The sequence below is a fragment of the Eulemur rufifrons genome, chromosome 2, assembly GCF_041146395.1.
Source record: "Eulemur rufifrons isolate Redbay chromosome 2, OSU_ERuf_1, whole genome shotgun sequence".
Classification (NCBI taxonomy): domain Eukaryota; kingdom Metazoa; phylum Chordata; class Mammalia; order Primates; family Lemuridae; genus Eulemur; species Eulemur rufifrons.
Window position 1 is genome coordinate 31916126 of NC_090984.1, and position 25205 is coordinate 31941330.

Sequence of the window (25205 nt, forward strand, 5' to 3'; positions counted from 1 at the left end):
GAAAAACATGATGAATTTACCTAAAGTTTTATGTGACACAGGAACTTCAGAAACGAAGACCCAAAGACCCAGGGAATACTGTCTATTTTTGTGTTTAGGTTCATGAAGATTGGACAGCCATGCAGAAATGCGATTGGACAAAAGGGTGGGATCCAATGGTAATAGATGGAGGGACGGGAGGCCCAGGAAGGTCTGCTCAGATTCCTCTTGGCATCTCTGTGTAGCAGTCCTTCTGCCCAGATACGAGGCAGGACCCCTCTGGAGAGAGGGTCTTCAAGGGCCAAGGGAGAGAGTGACCTTTCTAGGTTTTATGGCTTTCTTTGGTGAAGAACTGTTCTAGTTTCTAAGACCCGCCTTCAGGAAGAGGAATTCTGGTTTCTTCGACTGTCTTAGGGGGAGGAGGAGTGGGAGCAGGAGATAGGAGGACGGGGGAAGGCCATAGACTGTTGTTCTGAGGCCTTTCCAATGTCCACCAGTTCAAAGTACTCAGCATGCCCAGGTGCCATACTCTGGGTATTGTGTTCTGAGCCTTGAAAAAGTCCCTGCTACATATTAGTACTCAGTACATAACCTAAGTCTCTTTCTTCCGCTACCACCCCAGAGGAGGGATCCACTCCCCCAGCTTCCTAGTGCGGATGGATTGACGTTACGAGCTAGCATGATCCTTGTCTACTTACCGTTACTAGGGGAAACCCTAATACGCTGTTCACATGCACCCCACTGTGCTGTTTTCCTATTCTCAATTAATTTCTTTGTGTCCAAACTCCGAAGAACCTAATCAAGATGCACTGTATAATTCCCAGAAATTCTGAATTTGAATGCAGCCCCTAACCCATGCCTAGTTGGGGCAGGCACAGAACTGGGTCCCTGAAGGAGGCTTTTGCCTGTATGGCATTGTACTTGGGGGATTCTGAGTAGGGTCAGGGAAGGACCAAGGCCATGGCCACTGAAGGGATCTCCAGACACACCCTTGGAATGGGGCCGAGGCAGGCGGATGTCCCCCACGCCTGCCGGCAGCTCCCACAGAGAAGTGGGTTCCCGGGTCAGCCCCGGCCCTGAGGAGCGCCGGGGCCCACGGAGCACGGCTGAAGTCAGGGCTGCAACTCACCTTGGAACCGGGGCTCCAGCCCTCCGGTAGGCAGGGCGTTCTTCCCCCTGCATGATGACATCACGTGTTTGGGGCTGAGTCGCTCCATAAAAGCAGCCCGGGGGGAGCCTGGAGTCCGAAGAGCCGACTTGCTCCCCGGGCACCTGGGCTGAGTGCACGCGGTGCCAGTGCGCGGCGGGACAGCGACAGGCAGGGAGGAGCCCACGGACGCCGAGATGCCCCGGGGCAGCCTGCACGCGGCGACCGTGCTCCTGCTGCTGATCTTAAAGGAGCAGCCTTCCAGCCCAGCCCCGCTGAACGGTAAAGTTTCTGCCTGCTTCTTTCTTAACAGTCCCGAGCGCTCCGGCGCACCTGGACAGAAGGGATTCCTGCGAGGCGCTTTGATGATAAAGTAAAAACATTACCAGAGTGAGCAGGGAAGGCGTAGTGCCAAAGAGCATGGGTTTTTGTTTTTTAGGTTTTCTTAAAGAAAGGATGCTTCATTTTCATTTGGAATGCACGACCTGCTGCAGTGTTGTCTTTTCTTTCTAATGGGGCTTAGCTCAGATATGGTGTTAAAATGCGTGTTCTCTGAGCACCCCGAGCTCTGGAGAGGTGGCTTGGGAACTTGCTAACCAGCGTGGAGAAAGGAAACCAAGATTTAAAATATTGCGCCCCCGATCCAGGTGCAGATCGCAGAGAAGTGGCTGTGGCGTTCTGAGTGGTGTAAGCACAGGGAAGGGTTTGCTGCCGCCCCGTGCAGAACCCACAGGCAGTGTTAGGTGCTGTTCTTCCAAGGAGACATTATTTACCATTAAGTTTTACCTCCAAGTCAAAGGAATGATGCACCTCATCCTTAATCATTGTTTTTCTCTGGGAGTCTCCACTATGCTGCACGTACGGGTGTGCACGTACACACGCACACGCACACGTGTGCCTTATTTCTGATTGTAATTAGGACACTTAACCCCGAAGGGCTGGAGGCTGAGGGTGCTGAGTGGGGTGGCAGGAGGACGAGGTGGTGGTGGGGACCTGAACTGTGGGCTGGGGTCAGGCCATTGAGTCACCATGAACAGCCAAGTCTGGTCACTTTATCTTTTGGAATGAGATAAGGGTGCCAAGCTATTGCCTGCCTCTCCAACAGCTGGGTGAGCACTTTTCTGGGGGAGTAGGAGGTGTTGACTGCTGTGAAAACTGCCTGAGTAACTGACTGAAGCTGCTGCCCTTGGCAGAGTTTGCCCCAGGTTGTAGAGGCATTTGTGGGTGCTACAGTTCCTGGACTCAGGTTGGGTTGAAACATTTATAGAAAGACCAAAAGTGATTATAATGGCTGAAAATTGATTCTCCCTGGCTAGCAGTGCTGGTGGGAAATGGCTCCCACTCAGCAGCATAACAGCTCTGAGCTGCCTCCTCTCCTGGAGGTCATCCTGCCCCTGGGGAAGGGCAGGGAGCCAGGCTGCCAGGTGCTGTGGAGTGCTCTTAATTAAATCCCACTCTAATGGCTGGCACGATGTGCTTGATATTATCTCCCCCAGCTGGTGGGGGGTGGAAACAGAAGGTAGGTAGGAGAACAGTCACATAAAAGTGGAAATTCTTAAACTGCAAACTCTGACATGTATTCCCCTCTCAAGAAAGTTGCACTGAGATGGAATTTTCACTAGAAATCTCTTCGGTCCCAAGCACTCCAAGGCAAAAGAGATAAATAGCCATTCGTTGGCCCTCTTTCTTAAAGCTGGGTCCTCCCTTCACTCTGGGACAGCTCCCCTCCTCCCTGCTTCCCTCCTCCTCCTCTGTCCTCCCTGCCCTCCTGGCCCTCCCCCTCCCTCTCCCTTCCCCTCCTTCTTATCTCTGCTCCCAATTCTCCAAGTTGGGGTGGGGGAAGCTTACAGTAAAAACTCTGCTTTCTTCCAGCCCTGCGTAGCCAGCCTGCCTACCCCTAGATTCTAAGAACATGGTTTTTATTCTGTTATTTCTTATATAGGTTTTCTGGCATTTTAACTGCCTCAGGGGACAAGGTCAAAGCAAAAATCACTGAGGCGTAGAATGCCAGTATTAACTCAAGGTTGGGGGTAGAGAGGGGTTAAGCTGGATAATGAGGTCAAAGTGTGGTCTGTCCTCTGCCTGGAGCATTTAAATCTCTAGAAGTTGGCACTGGAGGATGTTCAAGAAACATGTCTGGGGCTGGGGAGGGAGGAAGCATGATGAGGTGAGGTCAAGTGTCTTCTGGAGAAAAAACCTTGGAACTCTTGGTTGCCATGGCTGTTGGGGGTATTGCAGTGAGTTCTATGGAGCCTGCTCTGCCTGAACCTGGTGTGGAGAGCTGGGCGGTCTCGGGCTGCCCAGATGATGGTCACTCAGGGAAGGTTCTAGCACCCAGGACAGGAAGCAGGCAGGGCCAGGAACCTCCGACCTGGATCGTTGTAAATACCGTTTCCTCAGGGCATTCCCTCCCTGCCCAGTGCCAGCTGGGTCTGCAGGTTCTAACAGGTGTCAGGCTGAGTATCCCAAGTCTCCCAGTTGGAACAAATGACCTTATTTGGGAAGAGAACTATTCCCCTCTAGTAAGGGCCTGCTCCCTCAGGAAGCCACTGAGGCCGGGCCTGGCCTGCCTATGGGGTCAATTTAATCCTGTTAAGACTTCTGCTCTCACAGCTAGAGGCGGGGAACCAGGAGGCGCCATTCCTGAATAAAGCAAACACTTGTGTGAGCATGCGCACACATACACACAGACACACTCTTTAGAGAGTCTTCCCGAGGTCAGATCTGAGCTGACAGTGCCCCATCGTGGGTCATGATCTTTGCTCCAACGAACTCCCTTGACTCACCATCCTCATCTTCACTTTGCAATGCTGCTTCTCCCCAGCCCTCCAGCTCCCTGAGCCCCTCCAGCCACTTCCACTCATACCCAAGGCACCGAGTCTGGAGCACCGAGCCGGCTGGCTCAGAGAGAGGAGGGCAGGACATGTTGCTTTGGATGCTGCTGCTTTTCAACCAGCCCCCAGTCCTGTGTCACCACCTGAGGGCTGACAGTCCCAGATGTCCACTCCATAACATTTGCCTTTGAACTTTCCAGTGTAGGATGCCAGAGCCTCATCTGAGGATGAGAGAGGTAGTGGGGGAAACCTAGCTTAGCAAGGAGAGGACAGCAGAGGGTGTAAGGCAGTGAGGCTAGGATTCGAGTGGGAGCGGGTGCAGTGAAAACCCCTGGCCAGGGCAGTAATGCTCACACACAGCAGATGCATTTCTGTGGCCTCCAGGATCACGGGAGCGGCCTGTACCTCCCCAGGGGAAAAGTGAGGATGAACTCTCCCTTTACTTGTGGAATTTTATACCCTGGGCCTCCAAGTGCTCTGCCCTGCTAAGTGGCAATAATCTGGCTTCTTGTCTCTGAAATCCATCATTGTGTTTTAATAGTGAATCCCTCACACAAAACACTGAAAGGAAATGTCCAGAAAAGAAGTTTGATATCTTCTATAGCTTGGTTCTAAGGCGATACTTTATTTCTTTTCACCATTGTTTCAGTAAAGGGGCTATTAGGACGCTTGGGGTCACTTATACAAGTTTGGCTTCCCCAGGGCTCTGAATGTCTTCATCCAATTGCTAATTCAAAGGGAGGTTAATCTTGGGGACTATTAATTCCTGTAGGGCCCATAGCAGATTTCAGGGGAGTCTCTGGACCTTCTGAAATTAATTGTACATGACACTCTGTGTGTCTAAGCTTGTGGACATTTTTATGGGGAGAAGGTCCAGTACTCATCAGATACTCTAGGGCATCTGGATTCCCCCACCCCACTGCTCCAAATATTGAGAACGAGACTCAAAGCTTCCCTAAGTTTGTGGAAACAATGGTAAATTAGTCATAAACGTGGAGAGGCTCTTCTTAGCAGGCACATGATATTGTACAGGTCACTTCACCTTCACTTTCATTTCCTCACCTATAAAAGGACATGGGCTGTGGGTGGGTGAGAGACCCAAATCCTTCTCTTCCAGAGTGGGATGTCAACAGATAATGCCTCAACCTAAAAAGTCAAGAAGGAAAAGCACACGTGTTTTATATCGATACAGAGATAATACCAAAAGAATCACTTAAAAAGACTCAAGAGGGTTGCCCTAAGGAGCAGTAAGTGGTTAGGGAGTGCCAGGGGGCTGATATTTGTGTCTAAAGCCTTATAGAAACATCTGACTCTTTAAACCATGTGCAAGTAATACTTTGATAAAAATTACCAATTACATTTGAACATAAAACCCAAATTAATTAAAAACACCGAGGCAAAGAGATGAAACAGAACAACGAAAAACATGAGATTAAACCAGCTTAACAACAACAAAAAAGCAAAGTCCATATTTAGTTTTTACATTCACCATTGGCTTGAGTAGGAAATACCCAGTTGTGCTAGGTGACCAGATTGCTTGTCAGTTAAGTTTTACTGCAAACCGATTCGTAAGAGACAAAGGGGAAGGGAGAATCTCCCTTTTCTAGCTGTACCGTGGACCTCGTGGACCGACAACCACGGAGGCACCGGGAGAGGCTGGGAAGGAGGGATTCAGTTGCACAGGCCCCTCATTGGATGTGTCCCCCAAGACACAGGGGAGGTATCTCCACTCAGGCCCTCAGTCACCATGCAGAGGTGAAGAGGAAGGTGGGCGGGCATGGTCCCAACAGCACGGCTCTGCAATGACTTTTGCAAAAGACCCTTTTGATGTAGGGAGGAAGGACCTTTATGCGGGAAGGCTGTGGAGTGGGAAGTGGTAGGTGACTTTCATTATATTCCTGGCGGAATTTCTACTACACTTTCCCACCACCCCTGGAATCCTAACTCAGATGAGGGTGGCAGCTTCCTCAAGGGAAAGCTTTTTCCTTATTGAGGTTTGCTTTCTCCTCTTTGTGTACCGAGGTGAACTGTTCTCCAGGCTATGTCGCCAAGTGGGAAAACGCAGGATTGTTTCCAGTACACCAATGTTTGTGTGGGGAAAAGGGGAGGCGATACGAACACAGGTGTGTGGCCATACCACGAATGGGCTCCCAGGCCACTGCTAAACTAGCTGTGCAACGGAAGCAGGGAGATGGCAGGGGGCGGAAGAGCTTTTGCTGAACTTGCCCTTTGACGGCTTTTGGTTTTTGAACCACATGGAATTACGACCTATTCAGATAATAAAGTTCGACTTCTCCAAGGTGTCCGGGAGGCATCTGCTCACGAAGCCGCCTTCCAGATCCCCGGCTGCTGAGCGCGCTCGCTGCTTGGGCCACTGTTGGAGCCCAGGCGCTCTGAGAAGCTGTTGTTCTGACACAGACTCAGAAAAAGTTTTAATTTCTATGCATCCACCACCTTTTCAGTCTCACCCATTTCAAAATAAAATCGGTAATGTTTTCCCTAACTCATTCAGTCCAGTTGTACTTATTTACTGTGTTTTGTTCTTTGCAGGATCCAAGTGGACCTATTTTGGTAAGTAGAGATTTTTAAATACTTTTTTTTTTTTTTTTTTTTAAAGAAGATGGTTGTATTTAATGAGAAATCCAAAAACTTCATGCTCTGTGGAGGTTATTTTGGGGGTCAGAAGAGAAGTTCTGGTACTGCTGGGCAAAGAGTACAAAGGCATCTCGAAACGACAGTTCGACTAGGGTTGCATAGTGCTCTCTCCAAGCAAGTGAGCCTGCCCCGTGCACTTGGAATCTGGAAGTCATGAGGCTTCCAGATTCCTGCAAGGATTTCTACCAAAGCTCCAGGTACCTCCAGGCTGCAAGGGCCCTGGTAGGGGAGAGCCTTTCTCCCTCTCAAGACATGTGTCCTACAATGAACAAAGAATAAAGGGCTCCTTTCTGAAAGTTTAGCTCAGGCCCCAGAACTTAAGCTGTCAGTGTGTGTCTAGAATTAACTTCCTGTTGCCATGTTTGTAACAAGTGGGGAAGAGGTGGTGTTCAATCCTCAGTGAAAGAGGGCTGCTTGTCCTAAATGGAGAGCATCAAGTGTGCCTGATGCACGAGTTTCTGTGGAACTGTGTCAAGAGCATGTTAGTCACCCCTGGTGACCTGCAAGAAAAGCAGCTCAAAATGGGCTCAGTTGCAGTGAGTTGGAAATCTGGTCATTGGCCGGAATGGGAATGGAAAGCCAGGTGCCTGGGTCCTCTGGCAAGAATAGGAATGTTAATAATGTCTTGATGGGGGCACAGTCACAGAAGATGCACAAGATAGATTGTTCCTGCAAGCAGGAGAGTGGAATTGACGTTACTGGCACAGGAGGCGTTTGAAGCAAGCAGGGGTGTGGCCAAAGTAAAGCCATGGGATGTGTGGTGTGACAGGCAGGGAAGGTGCTTACTGCAGTGGAAGCACAGCCCAGAGACAGATGTGACCTTGACTTGCAAAGGTTAGCCTTTGGATGTTCACTGGACATGGAGACATAGAAAAGTCACTGAACTGACCAACCAGCTACCTACAGGCCAAGGTCCCCTCGGCTCTGGCACTGCATGGCTCCATTATTGCTAATGGATTTACGTGCACGGCACAAAGCAAAGCAGGAGGGTAATTAGAAGGGCAGGTGTGGTCTGCAGCTGGGAATTACTTAAGGCCTGCAATTCCAAGCGGAACAGGGAATAACCACCGATAATAAACAAATGGCTCAGTGCTCTGCTTGCTCACAGGAGGATGAGAGCGCCAGGGCTGGATGGTCAGAGAAGGCCTCCTGGAGGAGGAGGGCATTCACCTGGGCCTTGGGAGATGGGGAAGACTCAGAGAGGAGGCAGGAGCTGCTGCTGGCCAAGGTGATGATGGCATCACATGCGTGGAGGCCGGAAAGAACCAGGTGGTATTTGAGGGCAGCATGTGGAGAAGTGTTTACAGGGAGTCATGGGCTCTCGGGTAAGGGAGGGAAGTAAATCTTTGCTACAGGAAGAGCCACACGGTGGCAGGGGATGGGAGGAGGCAGGAAGGTGCTGGCTTTTGTGGAAGCCCCGTTCTGTGACTTCACGTCCAGTTCACGGTGATGGCAGTGGGAGGGAGGCCAGGGCAAGAGACCCAACGAAGGAAGAATCCACAGTCTGGGCTGCGGCCTGTGGGCAGGCTCCTTGCGTGGGAGGGGAGGCATGGACAGAAGCTGGCACTTGGGTCCTGGGCCTCATTCTGACTGACCCCCAGTAAGCCATTCGAGACCTGTGGGTCTCCCTTTCCCCATCTGCAGCCTGGGGGAGGGGTTGTCTAGATCAGTGTTCCTCAAACTATGGCTTGGGGTCACCCACATCAGAATCACCTGGAATGCTTTCCAAAAGTACAGATTTCTGGGCCTCAGCCTACACCTGGGGGAAGGAGGAGGCCTGAAAATCCTGTATTTTTAACGTACTTCCCAAGCGATTCTTATGCACACTCTGTCAGAGGACCACTGACCACATGGTTCCCGAGACCTGCCTGGCCCCAGAGTCCGAGGAAACTTGGCCCACCTCTTCTGCTGGCCTGTCAGGGGTAGTGGGAGCACAAATCAAGTCTCTGCAGGGCTCTCTGCCTCTGTTACAGCCTGCCCTGGGCAGAATGAGATGGTTACAGGGAACAGAAAGACGTCGCGTCAAGGTGTGGGAGGATAATCTTAACTGCCACTTGGCCATGAGATGGTGTTCCCCGAGGGAGGGCTTCCGTGTGCAGCTGTACTGCCCGGTCAAGAAGCATTTCTTCCTGACCACTGGCTCTGGCGGGCCCTCTGTCCCTCCTCCCTGCACCTTCAGAGCAGCTCTTTGCTGAGGAAGCAGAGGGCAGAGTCTAATGGTGCGTGGACATGCATGGGGTCAGCACAGAGGCAAGTCTGGTTTTTTATTAGTGAAATGGGCGCACATGATGTGGAGTCAGCCCTTAGAGGGGACGATAGGGGGAGGACAGAGGGACGACAGCTAAGGGGGCAGACAGGTCCAGGCTGGCAGGCGGCACCTTTGCTCAGAGTCACACAGGTAAACAGAGGGCCTGGCACAGGTGCTGGGGGGAGACGGTTTCCAAAAAGTAAGGGCTGCACCGAATGGGGCAAGTCCAACCAAATGCCACACGCTGGTTTTCCTGGGGTACGGAACTAGCTTCTCTGCACGTAGACGCTGCTGAGTCATACAGCTCCAGGGGCCTCCCACTGTCTGGCGCACATGGTAGGACTTCTAGAAGTGCAAGGAAAGGGAGCTCTACATGCCCCCCACCCGCCTCCACGGCTGAGTCACCAGGCTGACCTCAGGGGTGGCCCCCTGGGGAGAGGAGGACCATCTGACAGCTAAGATGGGGGCGGCCCTGCCCCCCTGTGCTCCTCCTTGGTGGCTGAAGCAGCAGCTGCATAGCTGCTGTGCTTAGAACCACTGAGGCACCTTCATGAGACAGGGATGGGGCTGAGGTGACGTGGGCCCTCCCTGCTGGAAATCAGTCCCAATGAGTCCCGTGAGCTAGGGGGAGACTCCAGCCTGCTAAGGCAAATCTATGCTGCTAAAAGGTAGCACAGCAGGTACCCTTGGGTGGCGGAAGTGATCAGAAAGAGGCATGATGAGGAGGGTGCTAGGCATATTTAGGTCTTTGTTCAGTTTGTGACCATTCATCAAGCTGTTTGCTTATGGTACATACACTTTTCTGTACATATATTATGGTCAATAAAAGAGTTAAAAAATTCTAGCTATCTGGGAGAGTCATCCGTACCCTAACAGTTTGGGTTTTTTTAGCCCTCCCCAAGAAAAAACAAAACAAAACAAAAAAAAACCCAGTGTGTTCAGAATAACACAGCAACCAAAAAGAATGACTGTATTGGAACTAGACCCAAGAACATATCACGTGAGCAGGGAATGGGCACGGTGCTCTGTCTCTGATGATATCAGATGTTGGTTTGGTGCTCCTTGGATGGGAACTAGTTCAGAAATAGACAAACACCACTGTTTGCTCAAGCTCTGGGACAAGCAAGACAAACCTTAAAGGAGATGGGATGGCAGGGGAACATGGACACCAAGCCCCCCTCCTGGAGGGTGCATGAAGCCCACCGGTCCCCAAACCACAGCCCCACAGGGCATCCACAAGATCAGCCCCTCCGTCCCGGATCAGGGAGCTCTGGAAAGGTGGTGGCTTGGCCTAGAGTGATGGGTGGCTGGATGTGGCCGTGGCCACTCACAGGTCCTCTGACCAGCTTCTCTGCCATGGCTGGACAGCCCTCGGCTCTGGGGGCTCAAGTGTGACCCAGGCACTGCTGTGCATTCTCACGTGTGCTCCTTGCTCCTTTCCCAGACTGTCCACCTTTTAAAGAATTTCCTTTGGAAATTAGGACGGATCCTCCACTGGGCAAACCTCATGCTCACGTCCTTCCAGTCCCCCAGGGCCCCACCTCCACCTGCCTTCTGTTCTGCATCTGCTGGAATATTTAGTTGCTATAAACGAACTTTTCCTTTCCAGCCCCTTCCCAAGCACTAAGAACTAGAAATGAAACGCATGGGAGGAGGCTAGGAAACCAACTCTTTACTTTCTACTTAGCAGCAATAAGGGCCCTGTGTGACCTCACACCTGAATTGCAGCATAAAAAGCATCTGTAGTTAAGAGCTAAAGGGAGAATTTGAAATGGCATTAGGGAGCATGTGCAATGGATAGGCTGGTTTAATTAAGGAGCTGTCCTGTCTTTATCAAAGGTAGAGTGGTTTGGCCAACTCAGAACACACCAGCATCGTCTCCCTGCTCCCAGCTACCATCCTGAGAGTGCATAGGAGGTAGAAGTGCTCTTAGGGGAGCCAGAAAAGGCCAGGTATGTTTTTCATACCAGGACACTGACTGCCTATCCCTGTGAGCCAAAGATTTCCCTTGAGGCTGGCGGCCACCTGACCTCCTTTCATTTATTAAATGAGCTATAGTTCCAGTAACTTCTAATTGAAGTTGTGCCATCCAGGGTCTGTCTGGATGTGGTGTGGGCCGCCCACTCATAATTATTTCTCATCTTTCCTGAGTTGCAGAATTGGGGTTTGTGTGTGTCCTGGAGGATCTTGGCCTGTAGCTGCCAAAACGCCTACATATTAGTGTTCACAGCTGAGTAAAAAGATAAGGAGGCTAACATTAGTTCCTAAAGACTGGCATAGTGGCTGCAGAAAACCAGGAGGCATAAGTAAGAAGGGTACGTACCTCTGTGGAAATAGCTGTTGGGCCACTTTCTGGCTGGCTGGCCTTAGGAAAGTAACTTAACCTCTCTGAGTCGCAGTTCCTCAGCTACAAAATGGAAGTAACAGTATCTGCTTCAGTGGTTCTCAAAGTGCGGTCCCTGGACCAGTAGCAGCAGCATCACCTGGGACTCCATGTGTGACTATTAGAAATGCAAATTCCTGGCTCCATCCCAGGCTTATCTACTCATCAGAAGCTCTGGGGGTGGGCCCAGCAGTCTGTTTTAATAAATCCTCAAGGTGACCGTGTTGTACACTCAAGTTTGAGAACCACTGCTCTGCTGCACAGGCTGTGGTAAGGATCAAATAGGCTGATGCACGGAAAGAGGCTAACACAGGGCCTGGCACGTGATGATCACTCACAAAGCTCATCCTCATTTCTTTCCCTCCATCTTACAGAGCTGCAGTGCAGATTAAATTAGATAATACATGGTGGGAAATGCCTTGTGAACTCTACCAAACCCGTGAGAGTTCTGTTATTGTTAGGTTCTGCTTGTTCACATTTTTCCGAATTGTGAGTTTTTACAGCTAGGAAATATTCCTTTTATATTCAGAATAAACAAAGAGCATTTCCTTTTTGTGAAAAAAAAAGGGATTAAACAAAACACACAAAGGCTCCTAGCTCTTGTCCCAGGGGCGTCACAGGCCAGAAGGTTCTTTCTAGCCTTGTCCTTCAGACCAGGGTGATGTCGGATCTAACCTCCTTGGTGCTTTCCCGGCATCCAAAGACCAGTTATCTGGTTCCATAACCATGGTCACCTCAGCCATGCAGCCGAGTCTCCCGGAGAGCAGGCATGTCCTCTGTTTCCCTGTCCAGCCCATGGAGGCTGAGCATTGATTTAGGGTTCAGGAGTGGAGGCCTGAGGCTGGGGAGATGCTTGGGGCTGGGCCAGTAGAGCTCTGAGCTACATAAGCCTAGCCCCGTGCAGGCCCCCCCCCACCACCGGAGGCAAGGTGGAGCCCGAAATGGCAGGGTGCGGCTGGCTGGCAGGCAAAGGCCCAGGAGGAGCTGTAGAGCTATCACCCTGGGCCCACAGGCTTTCATCTGTGCTCAAACTTGACCCTCCTGCTTCCTGCTGCTCTCCAGCCCTGGGAATTGCGGAGGGCAGGCACAGCCCCTCCAAGAGCCTATGGGAGCCCTTGGAAGCCCCTCCGAGCACGGGGAGGAGCTAATGGGCTTCCCTGTGAATCCGCCTCAAAGAAAAGCTTTAGAGTAAAAAGGCTGAATTCAAAGCAGGTACGCGAAGGTGGCTCCAGGCAGGAACTAGAAAGTGGTTTTCCATGAGGAAGAGAATGAATCAGAGAATGTTTCAGCAGGATCTCACCGTCACGGAGAAAGTCCTGTTTCCTCTGCAGGGGCAGCTGCAGGTGAACAGCATACAGGAATGACGGGGGATCATATTTATATGAGATCTTGAACTATAGCTCTTCCTGACTTCAGCCAGTTTACAGTTCACATGTACTTTTCTGGTGGTGGTTGGGCCAGTGTTACAAGTGTTTAGAAACAACAAAGTAATTGAGGCGCTATTTTTTAGTTTAGACAGTATTACTTTAAGGAGCAAGCTTTTCAATAACCTGACAGGCATTTGATTTATGCCAACCAGGAAGGAACAAATACTAGCTACCACCTCCTTGTGTCTATAATGTTGACTCAGAACTGGTATAACTCTAAATAAAATGGTTCATTTAGTTCTTCTCTTCAGATGATTTTGCAATCATTAACTTGTGACTAGATCGGCTGCAATGACTTCTGAGTGAAATGAATGAAACCCATCCAGCTGTCATAAAGATGCCTGCAGATTCAGGGCAAGTGGTTCACGCTGTCCCCTCCTTCCAGGACATGTGGATCAGCAAAATCTCAGTCATTACGAGAGTGAGATTTATTTATGGAAGGCCATGGTGACATTGGCAAGTGGCGCCAAGGTGGCCCCTCCTTGGTGTTCCATCTTCTGGGAACTGCATGAGAAATGGAGAAAGGAGAAAAGGTGACTCTCAAGGTTGTGGAACAAAGTTTTGTAGTAGGCCTGAGGCAATCATGCAAATGATTATTTTCTCTTTTGGCTTTGGCTACCAGGAAGCTCAGAGGCAAATTGATGCTTCCAACTTGAGTCAATGTCCGTTCTTTCATGACCTATAAATCTAAAGGATCCCTTTGGTGTTGTCCTTCTAATTTGTGGATACTTTTTTCCTGATCCTAAGCCAAAATGTTGTAACAAATAGCTTTCTGGAATTTTTATCTAGAACAGTGGTACCGTATGTTTTCACCACTTTGTTTTTCTGCCCCTGCCCCCACCATGAATGCCATAGTTTAAATAGTTTTGCTTTTAACAAATTAATGCAATAATGAAATAGTTAAAATTTTCCCACTTGTTAATCAAAGGCAGATGCAAAAACCAAAGCTTTCAATTTGCCTGAGATAATTGGTTCACATTCATTCCACAGATATTTACTGAGTATGAAGTGCCAAATATTGGACTAATGGCAAGAATAGTGCCAAGAATATGATGAACAAGGCATGATTCCTGCCATTATGGGACTGAGAATACAGGAGAAAACAAGTAAGCAGGACCTTACCAGACAGAGGAGAGACCTCACCCAGTGTTTTGGGACAAGGATTGAAGGAGGCTTCAAGGAGGAGGTGATGTCCAAGCTGAGACCTGAAGGACACTAAAGAGCTAGTGAGGGAAAGGGCAGGGTATGAAAGGGCATCTGGGACAAAGGAACAACCTTTGCAACGATCAGCTAGGAAGCCGGTGTGTTCTGGGGATTGCTGAGGACTTCAGTGAGGAGGGAAGGGGCTGGGGGCCAGACCATGAGGAACGGGCCAACCAGTAAGGAGTCGGGACCCCATTCTGGAGGCGGGAGGGAACAGCTGGAGCATTCTAAGTAGGAAACTGACATGTTCAGATTAGCATTTTAGAAGGAGCTTCCTGGCCGCAGGGTGGACAGTGGATTGAGTGGAAAACACAGAAGGAAGAAAGAGCAGAGGGATGGGGGGGAGTGGAGGGGAATTTGACCCAAGGGAGGGGTAACAGGAATCCTGACCTGTTGATACAATTTGGCCAGAAATGCAGGCACCTGACATTGTAATTGCCTGGTGCGGCCTGATTGTGGATGAGTGCCCGTCTGCACGGGGCTTCCCAAGGTGTTCACATAGGCACCCAGACTGCCACTGTTGCCTGGCGGGTCCTGGTTGCAGGGGGAGGGGATGCTGATGTAGCCAAGCCCTGCCCCCATGTACAAATGAGGTCAGGAAAACTCAGAGTTGTCAAGTGGCCCCAAAAGAGCTTGAGAGCAGAGCGAGAACTTGGATCGCCTGCTTCCCACCGGATGCTCTTTCCAGGTCATCGGGCGGATGCTTATTTTATGCCAAGCGTTGTGTGCCCTGCACCACACATCACACCGTTGAGGAAATGCAGGGATTTTTTTAAAATGTAAATAATGTAGATTTGCCAGAAACAAATTGTGCCAAATTAACTCGCTTTTCCTCCCCTCATCAGGATAACCGGCTTAGTGGTTAAAGAAAACACAATAAACTTAATACTTGTTGACATAAATAAGGGTTTGATTCGGTTGTCAGGGCACGCTTGTGGGAAATGTGGATCAAAGACCAGTGTGGTTACTAGGAAAAAAACAATAGAATTCAGTCATCGTTGCTGTTGGCAACACATGGCTGGGAGGATGTCAGGGCTCCTCTAGGAACAAGCCTGAGTGAATCCCCTTAGGAATAATCCTCTTAGGAAGAGCACAGACAGCGGAGTGTGGGGATTGGATTCGGAAAGCAGCACGTTGCAAGGGAGACACAGAGGAGAGAATGTATGTAAATGCAGAAGCATGCTGAGAAAGTGTATTGAGGCGAATGGGCCTGGACTGCGGGGACAGGACACAGTGATCTACGAGCAAACACCGCATGAGAGCCCAGGCTGCAAAGACTGACTGAGGAGGAACGCTTGCATGCCCACATCTGTATTCATCTGCGCATCCTAGTTCTTAGATGCATTTCTACCCACACACACTCACTTCCATCTCCCACCTGGTTAACGTGAGTGGGCCTCTCAGCTGGTTTCTGAGTCGCACATATGTGCGTTTGCAGCTCACGGCTTGGAGCTGTGCTGAGGCGAAGTCTTAAAGCAGCTCCTCTGTTTCCTGATGGCAGTTCCCTAAGAGTCTCCTGCTCTTGATAAACCTTTTGGTATGAGGCTTAACTGGTCCATCAGCAAGCAGGAAGTAGGGAATGCGCCATCACTGAGTAGGACTGAGTGTGCAAGGTCAGAAAACTTGGTAGGACCTGGGAAAAAACTGAGAACTGCAGGAATTAAATGTTTCCTTCCACATAGCTGCCCCATTAAGCATGGGTACTTCTCAGGTTAATCGCCAACTGTTTGCTTTCCAGCGAAGGCTAACTTGTCAGATTATCACTGCAGAATTTTTCCCGTCAATGGTGATTTTTGAGCTCAAGGCTGCTGCATGTGGAGCAGTGTACTAGGGCCTCCAGAGGGGACAAGGGGCGAACATGGAGCCATTTCTATCCCCAAGAAGAGTTATCTAGAAGGGGGGCCTTTCCCCAGGGGCTGCACAGGCAGACAGATGAACACAGCCTGGCCCGGGGATAGGTGCTTGGGAAACGTTTGTTGATGAATGGGGAAAAAAATGGCTTATCTTTTTCTTTTTTTTTTTAAATCTCTGGGAGTCAGGGAAGGCACCAGGGACACTTGATCTGGGACTGTAGGGTTTCAGAGGTGAAAGCAGTCTGAAACAAAATGCCACATCACCTTTGCATATCTTATTAGAAGTAAAAGGAGACACACAGGGAACTCTAGATTTGTGTTCAGTGAAGTGAAAGGGAAAACTTGTTCTAAAAGATTGGAAACCAGCCCCTAAGAAAAGAAGGAAGAATTGAGACTATTCAGCAAGGAGGGCCTGAGAACCACCATGCACAAGAGTCTAGACCAGGGTCTGGGCACTGCTCTTGTGCTATGACATTGAATCCTCACAGCAGCCCTGGGGATAGGTATTGCTACTTCCATTTTATAAGTGAAGCCCAGAGAATCTAAGAACTGTGCCTAAGGTCACACAGCTGGTAGGTGGCAGTGCTGTGATTGGCAGCTTGGGCAGGTGCTTCCAAAGCCCTCGTCCTTCCCACCCGCACTTCATGCCTCTCTGGAAAAGAGGCAGAAGTAGCCTGGATGAAGGTCTTCAAATATGAGAACCACCACCAAAAATCAAGCTTTTTAACTATAAGAGAAGACTTTAAATAACAGCAAGAGTGCTATAGGTTAGAAATCAGAAAGGACTTCTTCATTGTGAAAGCTATTAAGTGAAATGTTGGGTCAACATCAGGTCAAAGTTCAGGGGCCACGCAGCCTTCACTTTAGTTCGGGCTCCATCTGGGGAGCCGCAGAAAGTTCCTGTCTTTTATCGGAGCCCCTCTTTTGGTTACTCCCAGAATCCCCAGGGAGTGGTTTACAAAATCACAAGTTCCTCCATTGCTGCTGCTCACCTGCAGCTCTGGGCCACGTGCAGAGCTTATGTGCTGGTCACCTCTTGCCACCTCCTGGCAATGCCACCACCCAGCCCTGGGCTCTCTGAGAGCAGAGAGGCTGCTGTCATGGAGAGTGTGAACTGTCGTGATTCAGAGCTCAGCCTTGCCACTTCCTGGCAGCGTGACTTTGGACATGCTAGTCAGTTACGAGGCATACGCCTCAGTTACCTCATCTATTAAATGAGAGTGCAGTACCTGTGTCACAGGGTTGTTAGGCAGATTGAAGTGATTAGTACATGTTAAACATATAGAATGGGACTTGGCAAACTATGGCCTAGGTGCCGAACGCGGCCCACTACCTGCTTTTATAAATAAAATTTCACTGGAACACAGCTATGCACATTTGTTTGTATGTTCTCTGTGGCCGCTTTTGCACTACAACAGCAGAGTTGGGTGGTAGTGACAGAGGCTGTATGGCCCGAGAGGCCCGAAATAATTACTGGTTGGCCTTTTGCAGAACAAGTTAGCCAACCCCTGATGTAGAATGATGCCTGGCATATAGAAAGTGCTCATTAAATGGTAGCTTAAAAAAAAAAAAAGAAAAAACAAACTTACTTACCAAACTTAAGTGTTGGTAAACTCCTGGGACCTGAACACGGCAGTTACAACCTAAAAGGAAAATCCAAAACGGATACATTTGTTATCAGTTCGCTCCTGAGGGGATGATCCTACCCTGCCTCCCACAATGGCGGGAGCTGGTGCCGCAGTCCCGCCTGACGACGTTCCCCCTTCCCCGAGGCCAGGCCCCCACTCCTTTTCCCTGCCCCAGGACAATACACCTTGACAGCATCCAATTCCTTCAAGAAAAACCTCCTCCTCTGTAAGTGTGACCTGGTCCTTCCTTCCACATGACCCGGTGGGGCAATCACAAATGCCCAGGGCTTCTCAGCCTCTGCCATTTGGGGCAGATAATTCTCTGTTGTAGGGGGCCGTCCTGTGCGCTGCAAAATGTTCCCTCCTTCTACCCACGAGATGCAGTAGCATCCCTGCAGCTGTGACAACCAGAAATGTCTCCAGACATTACCACATGTCCCCTGAGGAGCAAAATCGCCCCAGTTGAAAAGCACTGGCTTAGTCTAAAATAACATCACACGTGGGGCAGCAACAATCCCGCCTAGGACAGCCTAAATTCATATTTGGGAAAACAACGTTCTTTGCAAGAGCCCAGACCTGCTAAGGGTGCATCCAGTTTGTACCACTGGATCATTAAACGGAATGCTCAGCCGAAAGTGCCCGCGTTGGGACCGCCATGGCGAGGGCTGCGCTTCCGGGCTGCCTGCCTTGTGTCACGGAGCTAAGAAGGCTCATCAGCCTGCCGCCTCCCGCAGCACTGGGATGGCCTCCCCCAGAACGTGGAAAATGCCCGTGAATCTCCTTGCCCCTCGGCCCCACTCCAGCTTGCCAGCTTCATCATTTTTACATCTGATTCTACCTCTGGTGATGGGAAGAAACTGTTGGCAGCTACATAATAATAGTTTATTCACTGATTCGATTATTCTTTCCACCAGTCCCTAATGATTCCCTTTGTGGGCTGGTCACGGGGGTGTGTAACCTTCGATGTGTGGACATGCAGACAGGCCACTACATGGAGCAGATAATGTGTGCTGGCATCGTGGAACACAGAGGGGACTAATAACCTCAATTTAGGGGCAAGGGTGGCTGTCAGCAAAGGCCTGCCTGAGGAGCTACCTCTTGAAAGAAAAAGGAGCTAGCAGGGCAACTAGAGTGTTTGTGTGCATAGGTGGTGTGTGTTTTAGGGGCGAGGATGACATCCCATCACAGGTGACAGGGGCCCCCAAAGCAGGTGACCGTATGTGGTGCAGTTAGAGAATCAGGTGGCAGCAGCCTAGCGTTTGCAGTGTGGCGTTGGAGACAGTTCTCCATGGGCCTCTCACGTTGCAGCACATCTGTGAGCGGCGGGCACTGATAGCTTTTGCTCTAGACTTGCTTTTCAAGGCTGTTTATGTAGCGAACAGTCTTGGATGATAGCGGTAATCTCCCTCCAGGGCAAAGGGCAGATTTCTTTGCTGTCAATATAATAAAGATAACGTCTCCTTCAGGGGCAAATGTCGGGAAAGTTTTCTAGCCACCCCCTTTAAAAGGCTGAGGTTTGCTAAACCTTGAGTTCCTCAGCCGTGATGCTGCGCTCAGTTTGCATGTGCTGGCGTCACCTGGCCCTCATCACATCATTCTGCGGAATTGGGGCTTGCGAAACTGGTACTGATGTTGCTGTGGCTACTGTTATGAGTATTAGACTATCCTTTGCCCTTGACCCAGGAATCTTGTGTTTTCTGCTAGTACCCATGAAACTGTGGCAGACTAACCTGTTAGCTTATGGGATAAAATCTCCAACCCTCCACAGTTTTAGACGGGTGGTTAGTGGGGAAAGCAACGCCTGGAGCCATGGGTAGGATCACGAGGGTGGAGTGCACTGCGCTACAGAGCTCGAGATTTACCCGGGAGGCCCGAGGAGCCACTGAAGAACTTTCCGCAAGGAACTGTTTGGATGTGGTGTGCACCAGGCGTGGGGAGGAGAGAGCTGGAGGGTGAGCGTGGAGAGACAAGGCCACTGAGGGGTACAGTGACGAGCTGTGGGTCTGGACAAGGGCTGTGCCAAGTTTGAGACAAACTTCAGTCTACCCTTGGTGGCATTTTTTCCTCATCCAGGATTCAATCTAGATAACCTGCTGCACTTCTTTGTGGCGTCTCTTTAGACCTTTCATGCACTTGGCATTTCTGAAGTGTGCAGACCTTGTAGCGTCATAGCACACAGAATGGCCCTCAATTTGGGTTTGTCTGAGGGTTCCTCACAATGAGAACCAGGTTGTACATTTTGGCACGAATACCCCAGAAGTCACCTTGTGTCCTTCGTGGTGCGTCACGTCAGGAGGCACACGTGTCGGTTGTCCTGTTATGGGTCAAAAGTTGGATCATGTGTTTAAGATGATATCTGATAAGTTTCTTCATTTCAATTTTACCATTTACCCCTTTATAATTAATAAGCAATCTTCGGGAAGATCTTTTGAGACTGGGTGTATAAGTTTGAATATTGATTATGTATTAGATAACAGTATTATATTGTTAAATTTCCTGACTTTGATAATTATTCATATATTGTGGTTATATAAAAAAGTGTCCTTGTTCTCAGGAGATACAAACTGAAGTATTTAAGTATGACAGGGCATGATGTTTGTAACTTTCTCTCCAATGGTTTAGAAATAATAATAACATATATATGGGGGAGAGAGAGCACAAATGTGGCAAAATGTTAACAACATTCTAGGTGAAGAGTGTATGGGAATTCATTGTGCTGTTCTTATGAATTTTCTGTACATTTAAAATTTTTTTTTTAAATAAACAAGTTTTTTTTTTTTAAAAAGTCACCTAAAAGGGTAAAATTGTTAGGTCTCAGATGCCTGGACGTGGGGGCTGGAGGAGAGGAGAGGAAAGAGTAGACTGTGAGTCCCAGGTTTCTGGTGTGGTCAGTGGTGCCACCGGCTGAGATAGAGCTTGGGAGGACCTCTAGATGGGGGCGGGGGAGGCAAAGTTGGTGAGTTTGGTTATGTTAAAAAATTATTTGTCTGCCTGACTCCCCTTCCAGTCGTGTCTGATTTGGGGGTCCCATCCAGTGGGGGTGTCCAGTAGGCAAGTGATCTAGAGCTCAGAGGAAACCTGGGCAGGGGGCAGAGCTCGTGTTGAAGCCATGGGAGGGGACAGCATCATCCCAGGGGATGGCACATAAGAGGGAGAAAGGGCCAAGGACAAGACCACGGGAACAGCTGGCATTAGGGAGTAGGTATCCACAGACAGCTGAGAAACGGCAGGGAAGAGGGAGGAGAAAGCAGAGAAAGCAGTGTTCCCAGAAACAGAGGTGTCAGAATTGGGGCGGAGGGGTGGTGCCAGCAGGGTCAAAGGCTACAAGAGCAATCGAATCAGGGGAGGTACTCACCTGAGCAGATAGACACTGAAAGTCCACAGCTGATAGTTAGCTCAAGGTCACATCCAATTTGGATACCCAGATTTTCCCCTGATCTCCCGTCTACACACCCAATCAAGTCATGGCTTCTCACCCAACAGCCTCAGGCTCTTAACAGAGACAGGCCTGAGAAGGCGGTGGGGAGGAGGAGCGAGCAGCTTTGTCAGCAGGGAGGGGTGGGGGCAGACAGGTGAACCAACCATGAAAAGCACCTGTGACATTTCCAAGTTGCTCTCTGCCAGGGAGGGAGCCTGTCACCAAAGCAGCCTCTGCCCACAGTGTTCATTCTCCCAGTGGTTTCCTTTGAGCGCTGGGGAATGTCACTACACCACCCTGTGTGGAACATGCCTTTATGGTCAGGATCATTTGAAGTTTTCCCCTTTCACTCCGGAGCTTGTGACAAATAGTAGCCTCGTTGACCCCAGGCCCACGTTTCCTGGAAACCAGGCTGTATTTTCTTTCTCTTTCTCTCCTGCCGGCTGCCTCTTGGCTCTACTCACAGCTGATATTCTAAAACCCAGACAGGAGAAACACCAATGTTTTATTTCAGTCAACAACTATTACACACAAGAGAATTCCTAGCAATTTAACCAGAATCAAATATTTAAACTACAATAAAATGCAACCCTATGAATGGATAACCAAACTGTGGTATACCCGTGGAATGGGGTATTATTCGGTCATACAAAGGAATGAAGTTCTGATCCACGCTCCAACATGGGTGAACCTTGAACACATGCTAACTGGAAGAAGCCAGCCACAAAAGACCCCATAGTATGTGACTCTGTTTATGAAATGTCCAGAAGGGACGGATCCATAGAGACAGAAAGTAGATTAGTGGTTGCCAGGGGCTGCGGGGAGGGAGAATGGGAAGTGACTTAATAGGTGTGGAGTTTCCTTCTGGGGTAATGAAAATGTAGAACTAAATAGTGGTGAGGGTTGCACAACATTCTGACTATGCTAAATGTCCCTGACAGTAGATTTTACACTATGTGTATTTTACCACAATAAAAATTGAAAAAAAGAAAGCAACCTTGCCCTGACACCCAGAGAGAAAAAAGCCCCAGCTCGTCTCCACTTTGCACATTAGAATCACCTGGGTGGCTTTTAATTAATCTCTACTCAAGACCAATTAAAAGATTGCAGGGGCCGGGGTAGAGTTAGAAGCTGTCAGAGATTGCAGTGTGTAGCCCCGGTGAGAAATGTTGCTCTAGACCAGTGTGGTTCTCAAAGTGTGGTTCCCAGACCAGCAGCATCAGCATCACCGGTAACTTATTAGAAATGCAGACTGGCTGGGCACAGTGGCTCATGTCGGTAAACTCAGCACTCTGGGAGGCCGAGGTGGGAGGATAGTTTTGAGGTCAGGAGTTCAAGACCAGCCTGAACAACAGAGTGAAACCCCCCCATCTCTACAAAAAATAGAAAAATTAGCCAGGCGTGGTGGCATGAGCCTATAGTCCCAGCTACTTGGGAGGCTGAGGCAGGAGGATCAGTTGAGCCCAGGGGGGTTGAGGCTGCAGTGAGCTATAATGATGCCACTACAGTCTAGCCTAGGCAACAGAGTGAGACCCTGTCTCAAAAAAAAAAAAAAAAAAAAATGCTTATTCTGGGACTCTATCCCCAAAATACTGAATTAGGAACTCTGAGGGTAAGGCCTAGAAATCAGTGTTTTTATACAAGCCCTGTAGGACTGCGGTCCCTGACCCCCTGGGCCGTGGCCCGGTACCAGTCCATGGCCTGTTAGGAAAACAGGGCCATGCATCACTGCCTGAGCTCCGCCTCCTCCCTCGAACGCCCCCCAATTGTGGAAAAATTGTCTTCTATGAAACTGGTCCCTGGTGCCAAAAAGGTTGGGGACCGCTGCTCTAGGAGATTCTGATGCACACTCAAGTTTGACAACCACTGTTCTCAGTCTAGACCAAGTAAACTACAGAAAGCCAATGAGTGTTTACTGAGCATCTGCGGTGAGTTTGGTTCTATGGTGGAGTTTGTGAAAATATAAAGACCTAGCCCAGCTCTCCTCAAGCATCTGGTGGGGTAGATTCTTGGAAAGGAAATTATGCATTAAGATGAGATGAGCCTTTTTACAGCTGAATAATATTCCACTGTATGTCTATACCACATTTTGTTCATTCATCTGTTGATGGACACTTGGCTTATTTCCACCTATTGGCTATTGTGATTAATGCTGCCATGAACACGAGTCTATAAGTATCTCTCTGAGTTCCTGCTTTTCTTTTGGGTATATACCTAGGAGTAGAATTGCTGGATCATATGGTAATTCTATGTTTAACTCTTTGAGGAACCATCAAACTATTCCCACCAGCGGTGCAGCTCTAGGATGATGAAAAAGTTAACATATATATTTTACCACAATTAAAAACAGATTATGTAAATGACATGAGCCATGAAAACAGGGTTAGAAAAGCAAGTTGTGTTTCTGATGGTCAACCCTGAATAAAAATGACCTCAACACCATATTTAATTATGTAAATGCTACACATATAACAGTGGTTTAAAAAGATGGCGTCTGCAGTCCTTCTGTTCAGAGACAGTTACCACTCCTTGCCTGAGCCCGGAGCTCCCTATTTTGAAAACTGTTTTTAAGAAGGATAGAGCAGGCCGTCTGGCAAGCCCTGTGGCTACAAGGCTTTGCTATGGGTTTAGCATTTTCACATCTAGCTCTATTCTTTTGTCAAGGAGTCAAAGAAGATTAAAGAAAATAACATGTATTGAGCACGGACAGGTGACTCAGGCCCAGCTAGTTTTCATTATAGGGGTTAGGCTGTTAGCACTTCAGCAGCTCCTTTAACTTGTTAGAGGTTGGGCTTGGGTGGTGGTGTTGCTTAGTTCTAGAACCATTTGTTGAACACTTCAGCGTGCCAGGCTGTGTAGTAGGAGTCAGGGAGACATGAATAGAGCAAGCTGGCAGTCTGGGGCAGTGCTTCTCAAGCCTCAGCGAGCAGCAGCATCTCCTGGTGAGCTTGTTCAATGACAGATGCCCGGTGTCGTGCCCAGAGGGTCTGGTCTAGTAGGTCTGGGGTGAGACACGAGAATCTGCATTTCTAACAAGTTCCTAGGTGATGATGACAATGATGCCCATCTAGGACCACACTTTGAGAACCAACTGGACTATTGGGGTAGAAAGACATAAAATATTAATTTGATAAGTACAGGTGCTGAAAGGAAAGAGAAATGCAAAGGTTTCTGTGGGAGCTCAGAGGAGAGGGAAACACTTTGTCCTGCCTTGGGGGGTGAGAGGGTGTTTCAGGGAGATGTGAAGCAGCTTGGTGTGTCTGCAGAATGTGAGGATCTCAGCACTGCTAGAATAAAAAGGAGTGTTGGGAACAGGCACAGAGTTCAGAGAAGTGGGCGGAGCTTTCCACAATAAACATGCTCTAAGGCAATAGATCATGAGAATCTAAGAGGGTGGCAGAGATGAAGGAACAAAAGCAAATAGATTGTTACCCATTTACTTTTGGTAGCCTGGAAACCCCACCCTTCTCCCTATAAAACCTTCCCTCCAGAAAGAAGCTGACAGAGGCCTTGGCACCAGTGTGTAAATAACTGTGGAGCCTTTCTGATCCACCCTAAGCCCCCACCCAGCAATACTGGAGAGGTATTATTGGCAGGGTGGAGGGGAAGGACTTCCGGGGGCAGCCCCAGCCTTACAGCTCCCCCCTCCTCAGCTCCAGCCTGCACTACCGGCCCCCACAACCACAGCTGGACCAGAAATGATGCCAAAGAAGGGTCTGCAGGGATTTTACCAAGCCCACATCTCAACCCTCCTTCTCAAGCTGACCCAAACAAAAATTGAAATAATAAAGAGAAAAGTTTGATATAAAGTATGGATTAAAGCATCTTTAGAAAACTTATCTATTTATATTGATCTACAACGTAAAATTTAAGGAAAAAGAGAGGGCCTACTATGGCAACTTCAAGATTTATGAATAATAAGTAACCCTAACTGTCCAGCCCTCACTCCCCGTCCCGGGCCCACCTCTGATTCATTGATAACATTACCAAAGGAAACGCTTCAACGTCAGTTTGATTCCTTGCCCTCTGTTTGGAAATAATAAAATCATAAGACCTCACCATCAATTATTAACCCACACCCCTGGTCACCTCCTTTTCTTCTGGGCAGGATCCTGGGCTTTGTGGCTATGCCTCTCCACGGGCCTCGCAGGAAGGCAGGCAGAGTCCAGCAGATTGCGGCCTTCTGTGTGGCGCATCAGAACCCGGCCACGGTAGACACCATGGAAACTCCATACTACCAACTGGCTGAACTCACTGGGTTTTTATGAGAAGCCATGTATCTTTTAATCAACTTCAGAAGTGAAGTGTAGGAGCTATCAATGTATTTTTAAAAGTGTTTTTAAAATGAGGCTTCCCTATGCAAACACCCTTCTGAGGATGTGTGGTTTCAAGATGGATGTAGAGAGGGCGGAAGGGCTGCCTTCCCCTCT

The 25205-nt window shown here is 49.1% G+C and overlaps 1 protein-coding gene across 2 annotated transcripts in view; it reads left to right on the plus strand.

The window, feature by feature from the left end:
* Window positions 1-1323: 1323 nt before the first annotated feature.
* CA12 (carbonic anhydrase 12) overlaps window positions 1324-25205 on the plus strand; it is a 51116-nt gene continuing 27234 nt past the window's right edge. For both annotated transcript variants that reach the window (XM_069459149.1, XM_069459158.1), the window contains exons 1-2: window positions 1324-1408; window positions 6511-6531. In XM_069459149.1, coding sequence (XP_069315250.1) covers window positions 1324-1408; window positions 6511-6531 — 106 coding nt within the window. The remainder of the gene's footprint in view (window positions 1409-6510; window positions 6532-25205) is intronic.